Genomic DNA, 21,638 nt, shown 5'->3' with positions numbered 1-21,638 from the left:
AAAGAAGACTTCGTTTTCAGCTCACGTTATTGAGATTCTGAAAATCGCTAAAATATCGTCAAGTAATCATGGAAAAATAATGAAATAGATTCATTGGAACGCGCGCAAAAGTATCGAGAGAAAAAGAGACGCGCGGATGCGCATGCGTTTGCTTTTCACAGTCCCCACTGCGATTCCACCGCGACGGCCCCCCGAACTAGTCCGAAAAAAAGCACACGGTGGGGTCAAGGCCCTCGTTGAATAGTGGATATAAAATACACGTTGTAGGCACAAAGAGCTTGGCTCGTTATCGAGGTGATTTAGTACCTTTTACAAAAAAAAAAAAGAAACTATTAGAAATCTTAAACGTCGTTTGATCGACGTTTTTTTTTCTTCATTGATTGATCGATATCGATGTCCTCGTGTTGATTTATTCATGCTCTTGGCGTTAAGAAAAAAAAAATAAGGATCAATAAATGCCGATTAAGTTGACCCGGAAAAATGTGTCATCTTACATGAAATTAATCAGCACTTTGCCTAAATCAAAATTACTCTTTTTGCAGTCGCTTCCTTTTTATCAATGCTGAAATCGAGTTCTCGTTCATCTCTCAACATATTCATCGTTTTTTTAGTTTCGGAAAAATGATTCATTTGCAGAGAGCCGAAGAAAAAACCCGCAGGCTCGATTTTTACTTAAAACTTCAACTCATACACTTATGTACAGCGAACTTCTCAACGATTCTCGGAACTGCTTTATATAATTCCGCGCTTTTAATTAGCTTATACTAATTTCATAATGCGACGAAAAGCCTATATACATAATAGCGCGCGAGCGAGCGATCGGTAAACCATGCGGCGTCGCGGACGCTATTGTTTGCGAGCGCGCGTGAATAAACACAAAGGTGTATACCTTCTCCCTCTCGGCAGGAAACATGATGCAAACGCGTTACGAGTAACGAATCGTTCTCAGAGGTCTTTTCTTTTTTTTTCGTTAATCGTGAGATGCGTCTCCTCCGCTCGCACATTGTGTGTTTTATACGACTTTTACTTAACAACGACCGAAAATACTAAATATCGTGATATTCGAAGGTTTTGCATGAAAAATCGGTAGTCGGTCAGAGAGATATGTAATTGGTTCAATCGCTCCGATTAGCTATACACACACATCGGAATTCACATCGATTGACTTATTACACTTATTATAGAAGCTGCGTGGTGGCATAATATAATGGCTCTCGGCGATCGTTATCGGCTCTCTCTCTCTAATCGCTATATAACGTGCACATATATACGTACTAATGTGCTCGACACCTCTTTCACGTTGTAACATATTATATCGTACCAATGGCATTGACCATAATAGCTATATAATACGCTGCATCCGTAATGAGCGGCGCAGAGCGAGATATAGCGTATCGTATACTCGAGACTCCGTACTATTATAAGGCGTAGAGCGGCGATAGATTAGTTATATGTGTACAGGAGAAAATTATGATAATTTTCGGTCATGAACGCTCGATTCGATGATAAATCGCGGTGACGATTGCTACACGATAAGTTGATACGACGTATGTATTATGTACTCATCGGTGAATACATCGGTCACATCGTAATTTGTATATGATGATACGGTCTGTTTCGAGCTTCTTTTGTATATAGACCTCCGAGTATACCACCCTCTCGTTTGGATCTGAGCTGAAAAGTCCATCGGGTTTTCCTTGAAAAAAATCTTGCCAATATATGTGCCAATGATTCGCTATTTTGAAGTAAAAACACAAGTATAATGACGAAGTTATTCATTTGTACAAAATGTAATTGAGTTATTTCGTAACGTCAAGATTAATATTTAAATTCACCACTAAACGGTAATGCCCGCCAAGAGCAAGATAAAAAAAAGATCCAAAGGCAAGAGTGTATGTGTCGAACATTAATTTTCCCTAGCTGGTTTTTCATTTTCTATGAATACTTCTCGATGATCCGATTCGCAACTACAATTAGCCACTAAAAAATTGAAGTAAATGATTCAAGTACCGAATCGAAATGGAGTACATGAATTTTGTTTAATGCACCGAATACGATCATCCATTCGGAAGGAGCACCCACTAAATGTATAATTGCGAAACACTTGTTGAGTTTAATTCTGATGTGTGTACGCTAGTAGTAGGAAATGGCGCCGCTAGATGGCTAGCATAGTCCAAATTTATCACTCCCACAAACGAAAGAGCCAAGTACGTTGCATAATAACAACTAAATGTTCCAAAACCGGTAAGACCTATCCCGTTACCTACTCTTGAAAATATCGAAAGAAAGTAATATCAGACATTTACGTTATATTACGACAAACTGTCATACTAATTTCTATGCAACAAAAAAACAGTACAATAAACAATATAAGCACGAATTGAATGTGCGTAAATGCCGTGTATAAATAGCGCCGACGTATACATCGTCAGCGGCAGCAGCAGCAGCAGCTCTGCCTTGATGTGCATGAAAGACACAGCAGAGCAGCACGAGAGATCCACGCATTTATATACAACAGAGACAGCCACCTACGTTCTCTTTCCTTCTGTCTCTTTTTTTCTTGGTTCTATAGTATAAGTAGTAGTAGCTGCCGAGCCGAGTGTCTGCGCACGTATATTTGTGTGCGTGTGTGTGTGAGTATATACAGGCCTCCGGGACAACTGTGCGCGCTCCCCGCGGACTTCTCAGTGCCTGTATATATATGTACACATTACATTACATATCAAAGTATATATATAGATTCTTTGAGCAACCACTTGTGAGCGTAGAATCTTCTGGTGCTCTTTCGTGTGTGCGCCGTTTTTTTTTTTTTTTAATACAATCGTATCTCTTGTACCGTACTTATACCATTACGTGCAGCTCGTTGTATAGGCTTTCTAGTGATTAGTATAATACCGCGCCTGGCATCATGCTACAACGGCTCGACGCCGCTGCCGCCGCCACAGTTGATGATAAGTAGCAGCCCTAGCTATAGCATCGTGTCGTGTGCAGCTCAACATCGCCTGCACATAGGCATAGATCGTACAGTAGGTAGTATATACCTGCAGAGAATGTGTTATAATACTTGTGATCTCAGCAGCAGTAGCAGCGGTGCAGCAGCAATGTGTCAGAAGTGTCGGTGCTCCCGAGCGTCTACGTGACGACGACGACGATGCTCCTCTTGCCGTCGAACGAGAATAATAATAATAATAATAATAATAGTAAACCTTGTGCCGGATAAGAGCTAACTGCCACCCGCCGTCGGCGCGCGATGATAGTGCGCTGAGAGCTGTGCGATATACACATTTTTTTGATTAGTGATTACAAAAGAAATTTAACTTCCTTTTGTATTTGTATGAGTGCTATATAGATATCGGTGTTGGTGACACTTCGAGTGTGTCTCTGTGCCGTGTGCTGTGCGTATACGTGTGCGTGTGTTTGTGTCCAAGTGTCATCTTACACGCCCGGGCTCGTCGTCGTCGTCGTCGTCGTCGTACGCCGTCGTGCTGTAGGCCTGTCGACATCGCCTTGACTCATCTCTTCGTTATTTTGCATCGCCTCGTTACTATAGAGAGCCTCGCGGCACTCTGTGTAATACCAACACACGTACATATACGCTACTTACTCACACACACGCGCGCGTACCCAACGATTATTGCAAGACTGTGATAGTGCCTCCTCGACGAGCTAGTTTTTTAGCTACCGCTGCCGCTGTTGCTCCGTTCCTGGGCGTGTGCCGTGCTGTGCCGTGTGTGTGTTCGTGTGTGCATTCATGCCCTTATCTAGGGCCATCCGAATCCGGACGGATCGCGAAGAGGCAGCAGCAGCATGTTGAGATTCCTGTCGAGGCGAAGTCGGCCTCGCGGCGCCGCCGGCCCGACCGCGACGTCGACCCAGATCAAGAATCAACGATTGCCCAGCAACAAGAATGTCGTTCAGTGTCGTGTCATACTTCTCGACGGGGCCGACTTGCCTATTGAATTATCGGTAAACGCGCCTGCTTATCTCTCTCGACTCGTTACATCGTAATACTCTTTTAATTGCACACCCACGTCAATCTGTACTCTTTTGTTTTTTTTTTTTTTTCATTTCTGCAGAAAAAAGCACTTGCCAGCGACTTGTACGAGCAAGTATTTTACAGCTTGGACCTCATTGAAAAGGACTATTTTGGTTTGCAATTCACCGATAGCAACAATGTACAGCATTGGTTGGATCCCACCAAGCCTATCAAGAAGCAAGTCAAAAGTAAGTGATGATCCTGTTTTAATGAAGGATTATTTTCACTATCTTCATTACAATATTACATTTTTGTAGTTGGTCCGCCTTATACTCTAAGACTGAAGGTCAAGTTTTATTCATCCGAGCCAAACCATTTGAGGGAAGAATTGACTCGATATCAATTTTTCCTGCAATTAAAGCAAGATGTTTTGGAAGGAAAACTTCCCTGTGATCACCAAGCTACGGTTCAATTGGCCGCCTTAACTTTACAATGTATGTTATTTACTGTGTTTTTGACATTAAATAGTTACATGAAAACTCTAATATTATCATTGCTTATTTTTAAAGCTGAACTAGGAGATTATGATCCCGCTGTTCATACAGCAGCAACTGTGTCAGAATTTCGTTTTGTGCCTAATCAAACAGAACAATTGGAGCTTGAAATATTAGAAGAGTACAAGAAATATTCAGGACTTAGTCCAGCTCAAGCAGAATCTACTTATTTAAGCAAAGCTAAATGGCTTGACATGTATGGTGTTGATATGCATACTGTCATGGGCAAAGATCATAGTGAATATTCATTGGGGTTGACTCCAACAGGTATTTTAGTTTTTGAAGGAAACACAAAAATTGGTTTATTCTTATGGCCTAGAATTGGACGGCTAGATTTTAAAAAGAAAAAACTAACTCTAGTCGTGGTTGAACAAGATGATGATGGTATACGCGAACAGGAACACACTTTTGTATTCCGATTGGCGAATGAGAAAGCCTGTAAACATTTATGGAAATGTGCTGTTGAACATCATACCTTTTTCCGACTCCAGTCTCCAGTGAAAGGGGCTAGTGGTCGTCAAAATTTATTCCGTATGGGTTCTCGATTCCGTTACAGTGGTAAAACTGAATTTCAGACTACATTACTTAATCGAGCTCGACGTACAGTACAGTTTGAAAGAAGGCCTAGTCAACGATATGCTCGTAGACAGAGTCATGTTTTACGAGATAGACAGCGTCAATTTCAAGATCCAACTCCCCAAGCATCTTCAGGTAATGAAATAACAATTTTTTTCCCTACTTTTTATCAGTTATACATTATTAACTTATTTTAATACTAGAAGATGAACCTATGGAGAGACAGCCCAGTAAATGCAGCACAAAGTCTTCATCTTCCGCAAGCAGTATCCAAGAAGCAACAGCTCCATTGGTAGACACACTTATTAAATCTCTTTCAAAAGAGCAGCAACCTCCAGAACCAAGAAACACAACTTTATCAAGCACTTCAAAAGAAACTGAACCAGTCAAAACAAGTTTGACAATAGAAAATTGTAGTACATCAGTTGCTACTCTAATACCCAATAATCAAGTGGTTGGGGCTTCAGCTCTTCCTCTTCGTACCCCAATACCACCAGAGTCTCTCAAATGCAATATCTTGAAAGCCAAAGTTCTTGAACAAACTGGTAAAAATTCGAATCTTGTTTCTATATCTACGATAGATAATTTACCTATTGTCAACATCGATAAAGCTCAAATAGGTACTGAAGCAGCAACGATTGTATCAGTGGTACGTATGAATGATTATTTTGTATTATTGTTGTCATAGCTTACAATCTGTACTGTAAAATTTGAGTGATCACGTGCACAAGGATTTGTGCTTTGTTGTATCAATGTTTTTATGTTGCTAGCTTTTCATTATTGTGGCTGCATATCTTGAGATCTTGAATTGCAAAATTTTATAAATTAAATTTGTGTTAATTCTTGATAAAACATGAACTTTTACATTAAATTTATCATATACTGAGTTTGCATAAAAATTAATTCATAATCATAAAATCATCTCAAGAGTAATTTGCCAGCCTTTTCATATGTTTTGCTTGTTTTTGCTTCTATTTGGCATATGTTCTGTAGGGTGGTGATAAACTCACATTATCAGTCAGTGGTACATCAGCAAGTCAGTCGCCATCCATTGAAGATTCAGTCACCGTCACACATTTTTCACTCGACAGTTGGGGAAAGATTCAACAAAAAACCACCCCATTCTCGCCTAAAGTTGCTAATCGTCCACAAAATCCATTTAATCCATTTACCAGCGAGGAACCAACATCTGCAACCATCTCTGCAACTTCAAATAGTGGCAGTGTCAATAATAACATTTCCCTAGACGAGATTATCTTTGCCGAAGATACTACCAACGCAATCACGCCAGTAATTAGCGAAGAGAAAAAAGTTAACACGAATCCGTTTATTGATTCAAATCCATTCTTAAGTTTGGGACTGAATCCATTCGCAACTGACATGAGTCCGACGCCTCCCACGTCGATAAGTCCCGTACCCAAGATTGCGACACCTACGTCCGTCAGTCCGGAACCAAAAGTATTAACAAATGCGCTGGAAAATCATGTCCAAACGGAAAAGAAAAATGAAGACGAAAAAGTTGAAGACGTATTAGATAAGATTGATGGTTCTGCACCACTTAACGCCACTAGAGTAGTCAAGACGGAAGAAATTCAAACAACCACTACTACTCTCGTGCATAAGGTAAGTTAAACGATCGCTCATGCTTTTTATTTAAGTTTGTCCGCATTATCAATGCTTTGAGCAATCAAATGTCAGATTTTATGTTTAATGTCACTGTGAAGTCGTTTTTTTGTTGTTCATTCAATTATAGGCACATACAAAATTGCTCGGTGTTCATCACATTATCTTAAGCTCATTCATTATTGCTTTGATAGTATTTTTTTTTTATAAGTACACATGGTAAAAATGATCTGTTTCATAAATGTCAAAATATATTTGTATGAATAGATAATTTTTTCATACTTGAACAGAAATTCTTTTTTATTCCGAATCGGAACATACTCATGAAAATGATTTTAAATCTGAATCAGTATTTAATTAAATGTATGAAAGTAATTAAATATTAAAGATTTGCATCAATTCGTTTTAATATTATGATTTCATTTTCTTCAACAGGATGAAGAGCCCACAGCGTCGGATATAAGCCCATGGTTAGTGACAGAGCCAGCTCAAATGTCAAGTAGCAGTCAACCTTCAACGAAGCACACTGTTATAACTCGCAAGACTGTAATTACGACTCAGTTATAAAAACTGAAAACTGTTTAAAAACTACTTATAACTAATATCTTGAAAAAGAAGACTCAAATGCATTTTAGAAATGAATTGAGAGCGAGATTGAGAGAAAGAAAGTGAACGAGAAAGAGAGTTCCGAAAAATGTTGTAAACATGAAACGCATGAATAATATTAATAATCATTTAATAATTTCTCTTCTCTTTCTTTTTTTCTAAATTGGTGCTGCAACCATTTGCTTTTTTCCTTATTTTAAATTTTAAACATTAAATTACACTTGGTAATCCGTTTAAATAGGGATGAAAACCTTTGCAATCGTGTACACACGTAGATGTGTTAATGTAGATAAATGAAAAATGTATGTTTGAAGTGAGCGATGTGAATGTATTTTTATATATAATTTTATCTAAAAAAGAAAAACGATGAAGAAAAAATGTATTTATTAGAATCCAGCTTTCGATGGACATAAATTGTGCCATCTCTTTTACGTAAGACAGTTTTTTCTATTTTACAAATAAATCAAATAGATATCGAATTTTTTCATGTGAAAAATAAAAAGTGAACCAGCAGTAATTTTTATAACTGTTCTACAAAAATGTCATGCTAGATATACAAATTTTTATATAATCAATTTGTATTTATAAATTTCGTCCAGATGATAAAAAGTGCCTTTTAGGAAAATAATAATTTTCAAATGACTTTCAAATGTTAATGCAGTTGAAGCTATGTTGGACTATTTTTATACTGTCTGATTTTATAAAATAACTTTGAAAAAAACGAATTTTACCAGTGCGATAAAATCTATAAAAATAGCTTATGATTTGTTACTATTAATATAATGAACCAATATAATTGGTTATGCATTTTATCTCTAATATAGTTTCATGTGCATAAGTAAAATAAAATTACTTATTGTAAAATGTGCCTACATATTTTGTTCTGCAGTATTATGTTAAAGAAGAAAATATTTTTAAACGAATTGTACTTAACTAAGGATGATCCTTTGAAAATATGAAGATACTAATACTAAAGCTTAAAATACATTCCAAAATATGAAGCCTCTATTTTATCGAAGACTTGAAATGTACTTACATGTAACTTTGATTTGCTCAGCTGAAAATTAAACCAAATTAATTTTTTCTCGTCAGTTCCATGGACTGTCGTGCAATTTTCTTGAATTTTTGTAACGTACAGTCTCTGATTGATAATTAAGTTTTATGAATTGTTTCTTTTACATGCGCATAAAGACTAAGAAAATAATTTTTATTGTACTTAATTATGTAAGCATATTCCCTCAAGAAAAATATTTATATAGGAATGGAGACATGGTACTTGTAGATATTTACTACTTTATACTTAAAACGAATGATTTTCTTTAAATTTTATAAGACTTATAAATATGTTTCTACAACTGTAAGCAGTAAGTTTTGAAAAGCTGTAATAGTATTAGTTAGTCGCTTATACTTTTTTATATATATTTTAATTACACACTGAATAAATTTTACGTCTGCCGAAAAATATTAGAAATGTTTATAATGATTAACAATGCCGATGTTCAGTTATCCACGTGTTCTCTACGAATTCTAAATAAATCTGAACAATAATTTTACGAAAAAATCATTTTTTGTTCTAAAACTCTTCCCTTTCCGTACCCTTATATCGTTGCTTCAGTAATGTATGCATTTTTGATATTATATTTATCATCGTATTGAAACGATTCTTTACTTTCTCCATGGATTTATAACAATGATTGGTGAACGCTGTAAACACCTTTCGCTGAAATCGTTTGAGTTTTTTTTCTGCATCTTCTGAATGTGGTTAGTCGATTTAATCCATTCTATGCTAGTCACATTTAAAGTAATAACTATTTTATTTTTTAGGTAGACCTTTAATAAATGTAATAATGAATTTATGCATATATTAAACGGAAAATGATTCCATCTTTTAAATATATTATTTTCGGTATTTAGTGTAACTGATTAAATCATTGACTATAAATATGCTTAAGTCGTCATAACTTGTATTCTCTTGCAGTCAACGAGCTGACCTCATTTCCGTAACAAATTTAAATTTGAAAGATAATTTAAGTATCGTTAGTGGCACCCACCCCCTGCATAACCGATTCAAGTTAATGGATAATTTTTTCCCTCTGGGCAATGAAATAATACACATATTCCATTCTATTAATTACAATGACAATTATACTTTATTTTCATACCGAGCGTCAAGTGTGCAAGTGACGACGCAATATTAATAATACATTATGATTATTATAATAGTAATAGTAATAATAAGTAATAATAAGTAATAATTATAGTAATAATAATAGTAATAACAATGAAACATCCTTGTATCCATCGTACATTTTACTCACATAATCAAGTAATATTAAAATTATCGTATAGCAGTATTACAGTATATTATGTATCATAATTTAAATGGATGCAGTCGTCGTCGAGCGACGGACCTGTCGGTTGGCCGTTAACGTTTTAACGAAAAAATAATAATAATAAACGAGCGATAAACATATTACAGACAGATTTGAGCGTGGTTACAGCGGCGCGTGCGGATATAGAGATAGACGTAGAAAGAGAGAGAGAGAGAGAATGAGAGAACAAAAAATAAATAAACGAAAGATCGAGAAAGACCGACGGACTGATGAAAAACCGTAATTTGAGTAAGGCGATCGGCTAACTCATGTATATGCAGCGAGATATCGACTAAAGTTCGATGATTATAAAGTAAAGTAAATAAATTAAACGAAAACGATCAGAGAGGTTGAGGCGAAGTGGCGGAGGTAAGGTAATTGAACAATGACGTATGCCGATGAAGTGTAATAATAATAATAATAATTTAATAGTATTGATAATATGCGTGTGTTCGTCTGAAATTTCTTTCTTTTTTTTTCTTCTCTCGTATACAGTATGTAAACATTATCATAATTTTCATTAACGTGCGTAGAGGTAGTTTGCAGCGGTTGCGAGCATTTTTTTTTATTCCTCCTCCTCCTCTTCCTCCTCTTCTTCTTCCTCCTCCTCTTCCTCCTCTTCCTCCTCCTCCTCCTCTTCCTCTTCCTCCTCCTCCTCTTCCTCCTCTTCCTCCTCCTTTTCGCTGGCCTCCTTCTCGCTACCCTCCTCCTCTTCCTCGTCGTCGAAGTTCGGCTCCTCCAGGTCGTCGTCGACCACGTCGTCGGCCTTGACGTCCTCCTCGCCCTCGGGCGACTCCGGGTCGTCCTTCTTTTTGCCGGGTCTCTCGCCGAACCATTTGGGCAGCTTCGCTGTAATCGCAGAAAAAGGGAGAGAGAGAGAACCGAAAAAAGATTAGTTTGTTGTTGTCTCGTCGATGTATATATAATAAGGAATCCAATTTTCAATCACGTAAAGAAAAGCCAAGTGAACGTTTTTAGAAACACCGAGGGGATGTGTGGGATACGTACCCTTTTGTCGTCCCAAGAACTGGTCTTTCTGCTGAGACCACGCCTTCTCCATGGCCTCCTTAATCTGGTCTGTCAGGCCCTGTAACATTCAAGGGAAGAACGAAAACCATGGCATGCTAGGACAACGATGTTTTACCGTATACGATATCGTGTTTTTGCTTTTTTTTCCTCTCTCGCTCGTTCGTCGACTCGAAGTAATCGCTTCTATTTCAATTATTTTCTTTTCTTTTCGTTAATAATACAATTTATCGATGGTTAATACGTTTGTTTTTTACAACAACAGAGATGGTTGACGTGTTTATTTGTCCATTCAAGTCAAGGGGGGTTAAACTACGGAGCATTCGATAGTGATAAAAATATCCAAGGAAGTATATAACATTTATAAAACGATTTTTAAAAACAAATTTGGATGAAAACATGTGATGAACAAGGACGAAATTCCAAACAAATCTCAAAATTCGGGGGGGCGGGGAGACATTAAACATTTTTTTGTCATACACGTAGTGTGAACAATAAGGGGGGGCTCGTCGAGACTCACTTTTAGTGCGTTTCATGAACAGTTCCATTCTCTGTTTCCAAAGTTTTTCTGTGAGTTCTGCGTATAGCGTATTATAACCCTGCGATTCAAATCAAAATAACCCGTTTTACTCGTAGTTTTTTTTTTCTTCAAAATTACTTTAAAAAAAATTGATGTGTCATTTCGGACCGATCGGAAAACCTTTTTTCACACGCGTAAACGCGATTTCCACGATGTTCGAGAGTTCACCATACGAGAAAAATACTTACACCCTCGAAGAGTTTCTTTTTGTCGTCGTACGACCTGGTATCCACGCGCCGTTCGTACTTTGATGCGACTTGGATTTTTGGCTGGAATCAAGTGTCAAGAAGTCAGTCTTCGAGAAACATATGGTATTGAATAAAAAAAAAAAAAAAAATACTCACGGGGTATTTGCCTGTCAGAGCTTCCGGGTCCAAGCCCTTTTTCAGAGCTTTGTGTCTCAGCTGTTGCTTCTGTCTCTCCTTCAGTTCTTTCAACTGTAAACGCAATATAATAAACGTTAATTTCCACGAAAATTTTTGTGCACGATACGAAAATAAATCAACTTACGTCGTAGTCCTGTCGCTTCTGGCGCTCCTCGAGATCGTACTTCTCCGTCTCGAGCTTGACGATCTGGTCCCACAAGTCTTGGGCTTTGAAGCGCAGCTTGTCGATGCTCATGTTCTCGATGTCCAGCGGCTTGATGCGAATGCTCAGCGAGATCTTTTTCTCCTCCTCGAGCTGCTCCTTCGTCTTGTTGCGCTCGAGCTGCGCCGACGACATCTGGCCCTATACATTGGGAGGAAGACACGGTGTCAGAATCTAAATTTTCACCACGGAAGTAAAAAAAAAAAAAAAAACAAAAAACTCACGGCCAGATCCTTCTTCTGAATGGTGAAGTTGGGTCCCTTTTTGTTGGCCTGCTCCTTCATGGCCTGCATCATGGCTTGGCGCTTCTTCTCGGATTCCTCGAGGCGCCGTCTCTTCTCCTCGATGTCGCGCTGTTTCTTCTCCTCTGCGAGTCGAAGAAAAATCATCGGTTGGTTGTCCATGCAAAGGAGTAGAGAGAAAAGGTATAAGCCCCGTATAAGTTACCGATTTCACGTTGGCGACGCTCCTCCTCCTCCTTCTTCTTTTGGGCCATTCGCTTCTCCTCCTCGGCTCGCGACACCTTGCGCCTGGCCTGCTTCTCCTTCAGGGTCTTCAGCTCGTCCTCCTCCTTTGCCCTCTGTTTTCGCCATTCTGCGATGTATTCTTTCAGTTGCTCGTCTAGATCGCCTCTCTTCTGCTCTTGTCTCTATGCGATTAAAAAAGTACGTTTTAACGATGGTCGAAAACGAACAACCAAGACTACGACGAACGTAAAAAACTCACCCTCATAAACTCGGCTCCCTCGCCGGATTCCCTATTGGTCGTTGGATAAGAAGAAGCGGGCAAAAATAAGCGAAGGTCAATGTCAGTTTACGGATTTTTTTCTTTTTTTTTTCTCTCTTAGCGTTGATCATTGGCCTCGATTAAATATTAATGAATATTAAATAATAACGATAGCAGCGAAGCTAACGCATGCTGTGTTATATTTTGCATTATTCGCCACTGCAGTTATTGTATCGAGCTCGGGCTATATAGAGCGCCTTTTCGGTAGAATTATAATAGACTCGCTCTCGGGTTTATATAAATAGCTCCGAATTCGATGAAGCACAGTTAAGTTCGTCGTTTGCGAACATTGTTGAGCCGTTGTGCGGTTCGACTTCTTAAAAATGACATTTATTGCGTCGGATCACGAGGAAAAAGTTTGATGGATGGATCATAATTTGGGAAACTTATAGGTGGATGGGATAGAATACGCAGCATGAATTATATCAAGTTCCCGTGCAATAAAGCCTCAAACTTAGCTGCCTTGAGTATACTTCGGCAACAATTAAAACGTAACTCGAAAAAAATTCGGTGCAGAGCGAGTAAGAAGCGGGTGTGCTGTCGTTGACTGTGTCTTTATGATTTTTTTTTATTTAATATAATAATCTACGATCTTCTCCATTTCGTATTTAATCATTGTATAATATAATACGAGCTTGTGAAAAGAAAAGGTCGATGAAAATCAGACGTGAATATATCTGTATGTGTGTTATTATTTGTCACAGAATGTGTTGGGCTTTCCAGAATTATTTATGATATTGACTTTTAATTATTTCGTTGGATTATATGTCGGGCAGTGATAAACAGACACAAAAAAACAAATAAGAACAAGTAATTATAACATCGGTCGGGATTTTATGGTTTTGTCAGCAGCTTCTTTGGCAACCCTTTATTAGGTTAACGACACGTTCAACGAAAAGTGAACAAAAAAAAAAAGGAACGAAAATTAACAACAACACAAAGTGCAACATTTTAGGTTTTTGTTTTTTGTTTTTGGCTTTGCTTTGCTTTTATATATGTACACATAATTCGTAGATTTTCAACTTACTTTTGAGACGCCCTACCCCTACAAAAAAAGAAATCACAAGTGCGTTAATAAACTTTCGTATGGAGGGAGCACAGAGGTGTTCGAAAATTAAAAAAATTTTGGTTTTAACTGTAGAGAAGCCATTGTTGCATGCTTTTATACAAATGTAAATGTTTTTTTTTTTGGTCATTATTTTTTTGAGTGATACGGACATGTGCAACAGATGCCACATACATTTATTCATACATATAAATATGCAACAACAGTTATAATGCATTTTTGGTTTTAACGCATGCAGGTTTTGATTATTATTATGGGATTATTTTTTTTGTTTTTATAGCGCTCGTAACATTTGGTCGACTTTTTTTTCATTATTTCATCTATATCCGAAACAGATTTTTGAAAAATTCAACGAGAGCCCGCGTCGCAAACGAAACGTTTAATTGGAAAAAAACAAGCCAATAAACAATGACAAAAATACACCATCGTCGTCGTCGTCGTCATCATCATTATCATCATCTTGTGTCAGACGTTAGCTGCATCTGCTCCATGTGTGTATAACAACGCGAGCTTTTGACCGATACACAACTACTACTACTACTACTACGATGGCAGCTCGAGTCTGGAATTTTCAACGCGGTCACGCGGTGGGCCAATTATAGATATAATATAAAACGGCACCTACGGCTACACAAACTTCTATGCACTTCTTAATGTACCCATTGGCTCGCGAGAGAGCCGCGGCGAGAAAATATAAATATGCGTGTGCAACGCACGAGGCGGGCTTAACGAGCGCGTTGCATTCGCAAAAATGGGTTAAGCTGCCTCCGCCTCGTCTCTCTAGCTAGATGGAAAAATCGAGTCGAGTGAAAAATAACCCCCCCGAGTGTGTGTGTGTGTGTGTGTGTGTGTGTGTGTGTGTGTGTGTGTGTGTATATGTGTATGTTTTGCAAAATTTGCGCTCGTTACAAAATCATTGCCGCGTGTGCGGGGCTGCTCGGTAATACCGTTGCGCGATAAAATTGCGGCACGCGTAATATTAAGCTGCCCGCGAGGCTCTTACAACACACTTCTTGGCATCCGCGGCTGCAAGCTTCGACCAAATAAGGGAGAGAGTATATCGTATGTGTTGCGCTGCGGTGCTGCTTTTTTGAAAAATAAGAAAAAATTGGATTTCTCGACGTTGATAAATGTTTCTCCCCTGATATGCTGTTGTGAAATCGACATTTTTTTTTAAGTGTATCGAGTAATGTGCACATGAAGCCTTCGACGCTCAGCTCAAAAATCTACCATAACAATCGAACACATTCGACAAGTATATATACATATAATGCTCAAAGTAGTACAACAAAAACGATTCCAACTTTTCTACATTTGCCTACGTTACGCTTGTAATTAAAATTATACATATTCCAAATAATTATGCGGTTAAACAAATAACTACGTTTTTTTCTTGCTATCTACTGCTGTTGCTGCTTTACAATGAAAAAAAGTACGTATTAAACCAACCAATTGCACGCGTGCTATATATAATAGAAATATGTGTATTCGAGTCGATCAAATTTAATTTTTTTTTGTTTTGGACATCACAAGTAACAAAACGCTGAATTATATTTCATCCATTAGAAATGAGATTAAAGCCTGCACTTCAGCGATATTATTGTCAAAGGCGAGATTAAATATGTATAAATAAATAAATAAAAAGAAAGAAAGAAGGTAACAACAAAACACGACACAGAGCGATAAAATAATTATTAGATAAAAAACTGGTCCCAGTAAATCACGATCTTGGAGTGATCTCGGAAAAATGTACACGACCTGCATCGAGGTCCGAGTATAATATAGAGAGAGAAAAAAAATATTAAAATAAAAATAGCTTGTAAGCAACGTACAGGTGCTGATAAATCGTTATATTATAAAGTTCGTACATCATACTTTGGGTAAACGTTGTACTTTTAATTCAAAAATATTTTTTTTTCTATGTATATCAAGTATATACACATATATTACAGAATGTTTGTATATATAGCAGTGCATAACAGACAAGAAGTTGCAGCACGACATTACTAAATATAATTTCATTAACTCATATGAGCTCTCTATGAATAGAAAGAAAAATAAAAATAAAAAAGTTCTCGACTTGAGAGGACTTTTCAGCAAAATTATATTAAAAAAAAAAAAAAACATGAACTATATTTTTAATAATGAGAACTTATATTTACCGGCGGCGTCGTGCTACATCCCGTGGATTTTTTAAATTTTATTTTTCAAAGCGCGCTCAACATTATTCTTTATTACACGTGTATTATGAATGAATTACGTGATTGTACTTGGGAGCAATTTCACGATGAATCTTTATTATTTTGAAATGTTTTTAAAATAATAATAATAATTATGTGCTTTAACGCGGCGATGAAAATAAACAAAAAATAAATAAAAATGTTTTCAATAATAAATATTTTCATCCAAATGATAAACTCATTTTTTTGTATAAACTAGTATATGACTTGAAAATTTCAACTTAGTGATTAAAAAAATTCCAAAATAATGAAAATTTTTTGTAATTGCAACTATACAAGTACATCGATACAAACACCAAATCATTCGAAATACACAGTAAAAAGCGAGATAGGACGAATACCACAATAAAAAAATAATGCGACCGACTTTCAATGATTAAGAAAAAAAAAAGAATTACAACAGCACGAAGAAAATAACATATATATAAGACTAGTAGACATGTAACAAACAAAGAAAAAATTAACCAGATATTAAAGTTATGAGTGAAGAAAAAACAACGTAATACAGATACATTATTATTTTGGCGGCAGATTGAAATATCTGGATTTTAGACTTACTCGGTCTTCTTCTCCGGTTGCCTGTTTATTCGATTATCGTATCAAATAATCGAATTTCGCGATAGACAGAGAGATTTGAGTCGATCCGCGTCGATTGCAATTTTTTTTCGTTCGTTCGTTCGTTTGTTTTTTTTTTTTTTTTTTTTTTTTTTTTTTTTGGTTTTTTTGTGGATTTCGTGCGATCGGGCGCGTAGTACGGACGCAATGTGGAAAAGGCAACAAGAAAAAAAAGAATTAAACATGAATTAATGTCATTGGCTCCATAATATCATTTTTGGTTTCCTAACAAATTATGTGTGTATAATAATTCTCCCTGAACAACATATAATATGTCTATATATCCTGTATAACAATCAAAGGGGCCATCTCTGAGAAACCACCCCGAGAGCTTCAATCACTTATATACGTATGCGTTATGCAGCTGCGAATAATAGGCTCGAACCGAAATAACACACTCGACGTGTCGTGGGCAGCAGAGCAACGGCGGCGGCGGCGGCCGTTATAGAGCGGGGCATGAGATCGTTTCATTGTCATGAGAGATGACGCTGTCTCTCTCTCTCTCACTCTGTTTCGCGATTTTCGTTTCTAATTATAAACGCGAGAAACGTACGTACGGCTTAGACTCGGCCGGCTCTCGAGTCGAGGACTTTGTGTTATTCAATATGCTTTGCTTTGCCGCCTCGTTATCGTCCCTATATAAGCGTCGGTTTTACGATACCGATTTTTATCGTCGATTCTCTATGGATCGTATCACGAAAACCGAACGGAAGAAATTCGCGCTTTGAAAAACAAAAAGAAAAAAAACAAGTGCATCTTGGTGCATCGCATCGAGAGGTGAAATTTTCAAGCTCGTTTTCTCGTTGCTGCAACTGTTTTTCGGGCTGTCTCTCTGCGACTAAATCCGTATCCGGGTAGAGTAGCTTTTAGTGGCGTCCGCGCGCGCGCGCGCGTACTCCGGACACACCGCTCTATTTTCGTGAAGGAAACACGCGCTCTAATTTTAAACCGGCCGGCATTACAGAATAAATGCTATTCTTTTTCTCTCTCTCTTTCTCTTTTTCTAGGTTCTCCTCGACGACCATTTTTCTGTACTCGATCATCAAAAAACTTTTCGGTACTTTACGTAATATATACCGCAAAAGACTCTATGATGATGACGATTTCTTCATCGATATCGGATTTTAGATTAAAAATAGAGAGAAGAGAGATTGCAACTACAAGGGGTGGTACTAAAGCTACTACTAGTTTCTTTAAAGGTGTTTCAGTTGTGACAGTTAAATAAACAAAAAAATAAATAAAAATAAAAGGGAATGGAATTAAAGAGGGGTTGAAAAGAGTCGACTAGAAAACTTGTGTATGGTAACCATGATTGAGTTGCAGGATTAACACTTACTTCCTGTAACGAGACAAACAAAAAAGTCAAACATTATTCAATGAGTACAGGAGAGGGTGAATCGATCGCTGCGAAATAAATCAACTTACACTTCCTCGACCTCCTCTTCGCTGCTGCAAAAAATAAATAGTTAAAGGTACACTGGTTAATCAAAAAGGTATACATAAAAGTAGGGCTGATGTTTATTTATGATCATTCAATGAATTACAGGTAACGTTCGATTAATTTACCGACGTAAGGGGGTGCAAAAAACATTCGAGGAACATTTACGACAATGGGAATTGATCGAGAGAAAAAAAATTGTGTTAATTTCGGTAAGAAAGTGTGACAGTAGGTGTTTCGTGAAAATATCTAAAAGTGTATTTTTGGAATATATATTTACCGTCACCTACGTATATCATTGGGGCACAATGCGCTCGCTCGCTAGCAGAAAACTGTTCAACTCCTTATTCGTATACGATTTTACGTTAAATAAAAAAAAAATCAAACATTAATATATTTTAACAATTGCAAAATTTTAAGTAGTGCCTATGGTTCAAAGTGATATCTATAAATAATCCGCGAATCATCGCAAGGCTCTGTAAACAACGAGTACGTATTATTTTTTGCGCGAAATAGGCCAAAATAACTCAATAACAATGTCATCGACAACGAATCGAAACAAACGCGTACGTCATTAGAGAGGGAGAGTATATAACGTGCGCTGCTGGCTTCGACATAATTTCAGTTCGCGAATATAACGTGACTTTTGACGAAAGAGCCAAAAATCGACACGTTCGGTCGATCGGTATTTTTTTTCAATACATAGGGGAGAGGCGGGTAAGTGGAACATGGCTGGTAACCGTGTCACCTCCATAAAAAATGCAATTTTCAACTTAAAATTATGAAATAAATTTTTTCATAGTCCTTTCATCATTTATGATATTTGTACGAAAAAAAATTTGAAATTCAATAAAAAATAGAAATTTCATTGTAATTTTTTAATTTTAATATATGTTATAGAGCTTGAGCTCCCCTTTGCAATGATCGTTTCAGATTTGAAAAATTTTAAAAATTCGCTTCAGGAAGCAAGTTTGAAGTTATGGTGTCACTCATGCCCGTCTCTCCCCTATATACGTATGCGAAAATGTAGCTAAAAAAGTATATAATCGTGTGTACTTACGAGTATTGTTCCTCTTCGTCCGACATGTTTGGAGTTTAAGAGACGCTGAAACAGAAAAAAGAAGAAGGCGTACGATGATCTTTGGGCGGTCTTTGAAAAAAAGAGAGGTTTACGAGGTCGTTAGGTGAAGAGCAGCAGCAGAAAAAAAGCAGATAAAACTAAATAACGCTCGTGTCAACACGTCCGCGAATTAGTGTTGTTGTGACAATTTGGACACGCGATCGGCCGTAAAAAAAGATAAATTAGAAAAACACGAGATGACACGCGCTCGTCTTTTTATTATTATTTCTTTTTTTTCAACCATTTTTTACGATTTATTAATTTACCGACGTTTATAGTTTTTTTTTCCCCCATTCATGCGTACATTTTTATCTTCTAATTTATGCGTATTCTCACTCTTTCGTTTTTTTCTATAGCTTCGTGGGAATCAAAAGTACAATAGGCGAAATCTCAGAAATTTATCACGCTGGCTTTTTTTAGCCCTAGTGTCGGATCGACGACTTTTCCACCTGAGGGTTACGTAACGGACCATTATATATTTTCGCGCGCGCTCGTTCTATTTTCTTTTTGCGCGTTTCATGGTTGTTTACTCGGGGGGATTATTATATCACGCGCTAAAAATTATTATGGCACACTGCATCGGCCTGCCAAAAGTGAATATTGTTTCAAATATCTTTTCCTCTCTCTCTCTCTGTCTCTCTTTCTCTCTTGGTCTCTCTGGCTTTATACGGCGACAATCCCTCAGTTAAGGCAAGCCTAATTATAGAGGCCACCTCTAAACGGAGCCATCGCACGAGCGTTTAAACATTTGTGCGTTGGAAATATTTGAACAAAACTGGTCTACATAGTAGAGCTCGAGTAATTTTAACTTTTTGCAGCAAAATCGTTGGACGGAAGCACACAACATTTTCAAAATAATAAAAACGACTCCTTTTATTTTCTGAAATTTTCAAAGCACAGTACAGCACTTGACACATCTCGTACTTCACCAGCACGATGCACTCGCAATTCCACGGTTAGATCGAAAATAGATGAAAAAAAATTTTTCTAGTTCGATGAAAAATCGCAGCGATCGTTGAAAAGCTATTGATGATTTCAACTTTAAAATCACAATTCACTCCTTGTGTCGCGCACAAAAACGCACAGTTGACATTTGCCACGATCCTCTCCTTACACACGGCACTTTGCTAATTATCACTTGCTCGTTATACAGCACATCACTTGTGAGAGTGGACGGAGAGAGACAGATAGACAGAGAGAGAGAAATTGACGGGTTGGCGACAAATGTGAAAAAATGTGAGCAATTATAAAGTAAAAGTAAAAAAGAAAAAAAAATAGTTAACAGCTTGTTACGGTGTTACGTTTGCATGCGATACATATCTATAGATGGCGTATATTCAATACGACTTACACTTGTTCCTTTACAGAAAAAATGGGATGGTACTGTGTGCGTGTGTTGTGTGTCGTGAAAAGCACGGGGGGAAAATGCGCGCGTGTGGATTTTTCTTTTCTCGTCTCGCAGGCTGACGGCGGCGGCGGCGACAGCAGCAGCAGCAGCAGCAGCAGCAGCAGCAGCAGAGCCCGTGGGAATGTGAGAGGTGGTCTCAGCGACTGGTCGGCAGCGGCTCTGAAAGGTAGCTTGCACCGAGCTTGATGAGCTTTTTCGCGTTTACTATATATTGCCTACTCCTCCTCCTCCTCCTCCACTAGCTGCCGGGTGCTGCTGCAAGCTCGACGTCTCTCTCGAGCCGACTCGATTTTCTTCTTCTTCTCCTCCCGCTATATGCACGCGTCCGTATACTTACTATAGGTATCTATTTTCAGGCCTTCGTCGTGGGTACGTCTGTCCTCTTTGCGCCGCAACGAGAGATGCAGGCGCTTAATTCTCGCCCCAGTCCATCGCGCGCGGTTACTCTGCGAAGCGGCTATTTCTGTACAGCTCGGAGCTGGACTCGAGAGATTAAGAGAGAGAGAGACACGCGCGAGTGAACGTTTCTCAACACGGGGATTGACGTACTACCTACTGCTGCTGCTTTTGAGTTGACACGCCCGCGCGTACACATGCGATATACGCAGCCATGACGCGTCCCCATAGATCGATCGCGCCGATCGCTGAGCTCCACTACCGATCGTACGCCTCGTGGAGATCTCCGAATGTCGGATTAGCACCACGCCCGTCTTATGTCATAGTACATTGATTTCCATACGCGTCGGTGCTTTTGTAAATAAAAAAAAAAACAAAATTCCATCATTGGGAATGCCATAGAAAAATGTTAGTACGTAACGTATTTAAGAGACACATACCGATTTTTTATGCATCGTATGTTTTCATTAGCAATTTTGGACCGTGGCAATATTTTTAATGTCGCGATTCTCGTCATTATTATGGCTCGACGTGTGGCGGCCTATTTAGACTTAACTGCCTACTCGCGGAGGCGATCGTGCCTCCGCCTTTTGATGTATTTATTCGCGGCTTCTTTTGCTGCATTGATTTATTGCAAGTTTCAAATGTATCGATGATCAACTTACCAT

General features: G+C 38.0%; 2 protein-coding genes across 5 annotated transcripts; one reads left to right on the top strand and one right to left on the bottom strand.

The window, feature by feature from the left end:
* The first annotated feature begins 2,627 nt into the window (after positions 1–2,627).
* Positions 2,628–7,439, top strand: LOC106659880 (band 4.1-like protein 5). Of its 2 annotated transcripts, none has more exons than XM_023461187.1 (7): positions 2,628–3,966; positions 4,077–4,224; positions 4,294–4,470; positions 4,546–5,241; positions 5,313–5,755; positions 6,100–6,729; positions 7,165–7,439. In XM_023461187.1, exons 1-7 carry the CDS (start codon positions 3,808–3,810, stop codon positions 7,294–7,296), a joined length of 2,385 nt encoding a protein of 794 aa, XP_023316955.1. In that variant the 5' UTR covers positions 2,628–3,807; the 3' UTR covers positions 7,297–7,439. The 2 variants fall into 2 exon arrangements, with proteins under 2 accessions (XP_023316955.1, XP_014238104.1); XM_014382618.2 differs by having other exon boundaries at positions 2,633–3,966; positions 5,310–5,755.
* A 2,018-nt stretch (positions 7,440–9,457) lies between these two features.
* Positions 9,458–20,807, bottom strand: LOC106659881 (troponin T, skeletal muscle). 3 transcript variants are annotated; one of them, XM_014382620.2, is made up of 10 exons: positions 20,518–20,807; positions 19,107–19,151; positions 12,628–12,658; positions 12,349–12,550; positions 12,126–12,268; positions 11,824–12,042; positions 11,658–11,750; positions 11,502–11,582; positions 11,254–11,332; positions 9,458–10,556 (listed from the first exon to the last, which is right to left on the bottom strand). In XM_014382620.2, the coding sequence occupies exons 2-10, from the start codon at positions 19,130–19,132 to the stop codon at positions 10,273–10,275; spliced, it is 1,158 nt and encodes a 385-aa protein (XP_014238106.1). In that variant the 5' UTR covers positions 19,133–19,151; positions 20,518–20,807; the 3' UTR covers positions 9,458–10,272. The 3 variants fall into 3 exon arrangements, with proteins under 3 accessions (XP_014238106.1, XP_014238105.1, XP_014238107.1); XM_014382619.2 differs by lacking the exon at positions 11,254–11,332 and adding an exon at positions 10,716–10,794 and having other exon boundaries at positions 20,518–20,795; XM_014382621.2 differs by lacking the exons at positions 11,254–11,332; positions 19,107–19,151; positions 20,518–20,807 and adding exons at positions 10,716–10,794; positions 13,715–13,732; positions 16,552–16,619.
* Between the last annotated feature and the right edge of the window lie 831 nt (positions 20,808–21,638).

The sequence above is a fragment of the Trichogramma pretiosum genome, unplaced genomic scaffold (genome assembly GCF_000599845.2).
Source record: "Trichogramma pretiosum strain Unisexual culture from Peru unplaced genomic scaffold, Tpre_2.0 scaffold36, whole genome shotgun sequence".
Classification (NCBI taxonomy): Eukaryota; Metazoa; Arthropoda; class Insecta; order Hymenoptera; family Trichogrammatidae; genus Trichogramma; species Trichogramma pretiosum.
The sequence above is the reverse complement of the archived record's forward strand: the minus strand, read 5'-3'. Positions and strand labels throughout refer to the sequence as shown.

Excerpts from the sequence above, each read along its gene's own strand:
- LOC106659881 (XM_014382620.2), bottom strand. The coding sequence starts at position 19,132 with ATGTCGGACGAAGAGGAACAATACTC. Across the intron at positions 12,659-19,106 it reads GACGAAGAGGAACAATACTC|GGAATCCGGCGAGGGAGCCG; the intron begins GTAAGTACACAC and ends AACGACCAATAG. Across the intron at positions 12,269-12,348 it reads GCGTCGCCAACGTGAAATCG|AGGAGAAGAAACAGCGCGAC; the intron begins GTAACTTATACG and ends TTCGACTCGCAG.
- LOC106659880 (XM_014382618.2), top strand. The coding sequence starts at position 3,808 with ATGTTGAGATTCCTGTCGAGGCGAAGTCGGCCTCGCGGCGCCGCCGGC. Across the intron at positions 5,242-5,309 it reads AACTCCCCAAGCATCTTCAG|AAGATGAACCTATGGAGAGA; the intron begins GTAATGAAATAA and ends TTTTAATACTAG. Across the intron at positions 6,730-7,164 it reads CTACTACTCTCGTGCATAAG|GATGAAGAGCCCACAGCGTC; the intron begins GTAAGTTAAACG and ends TTTCTTCAACAG.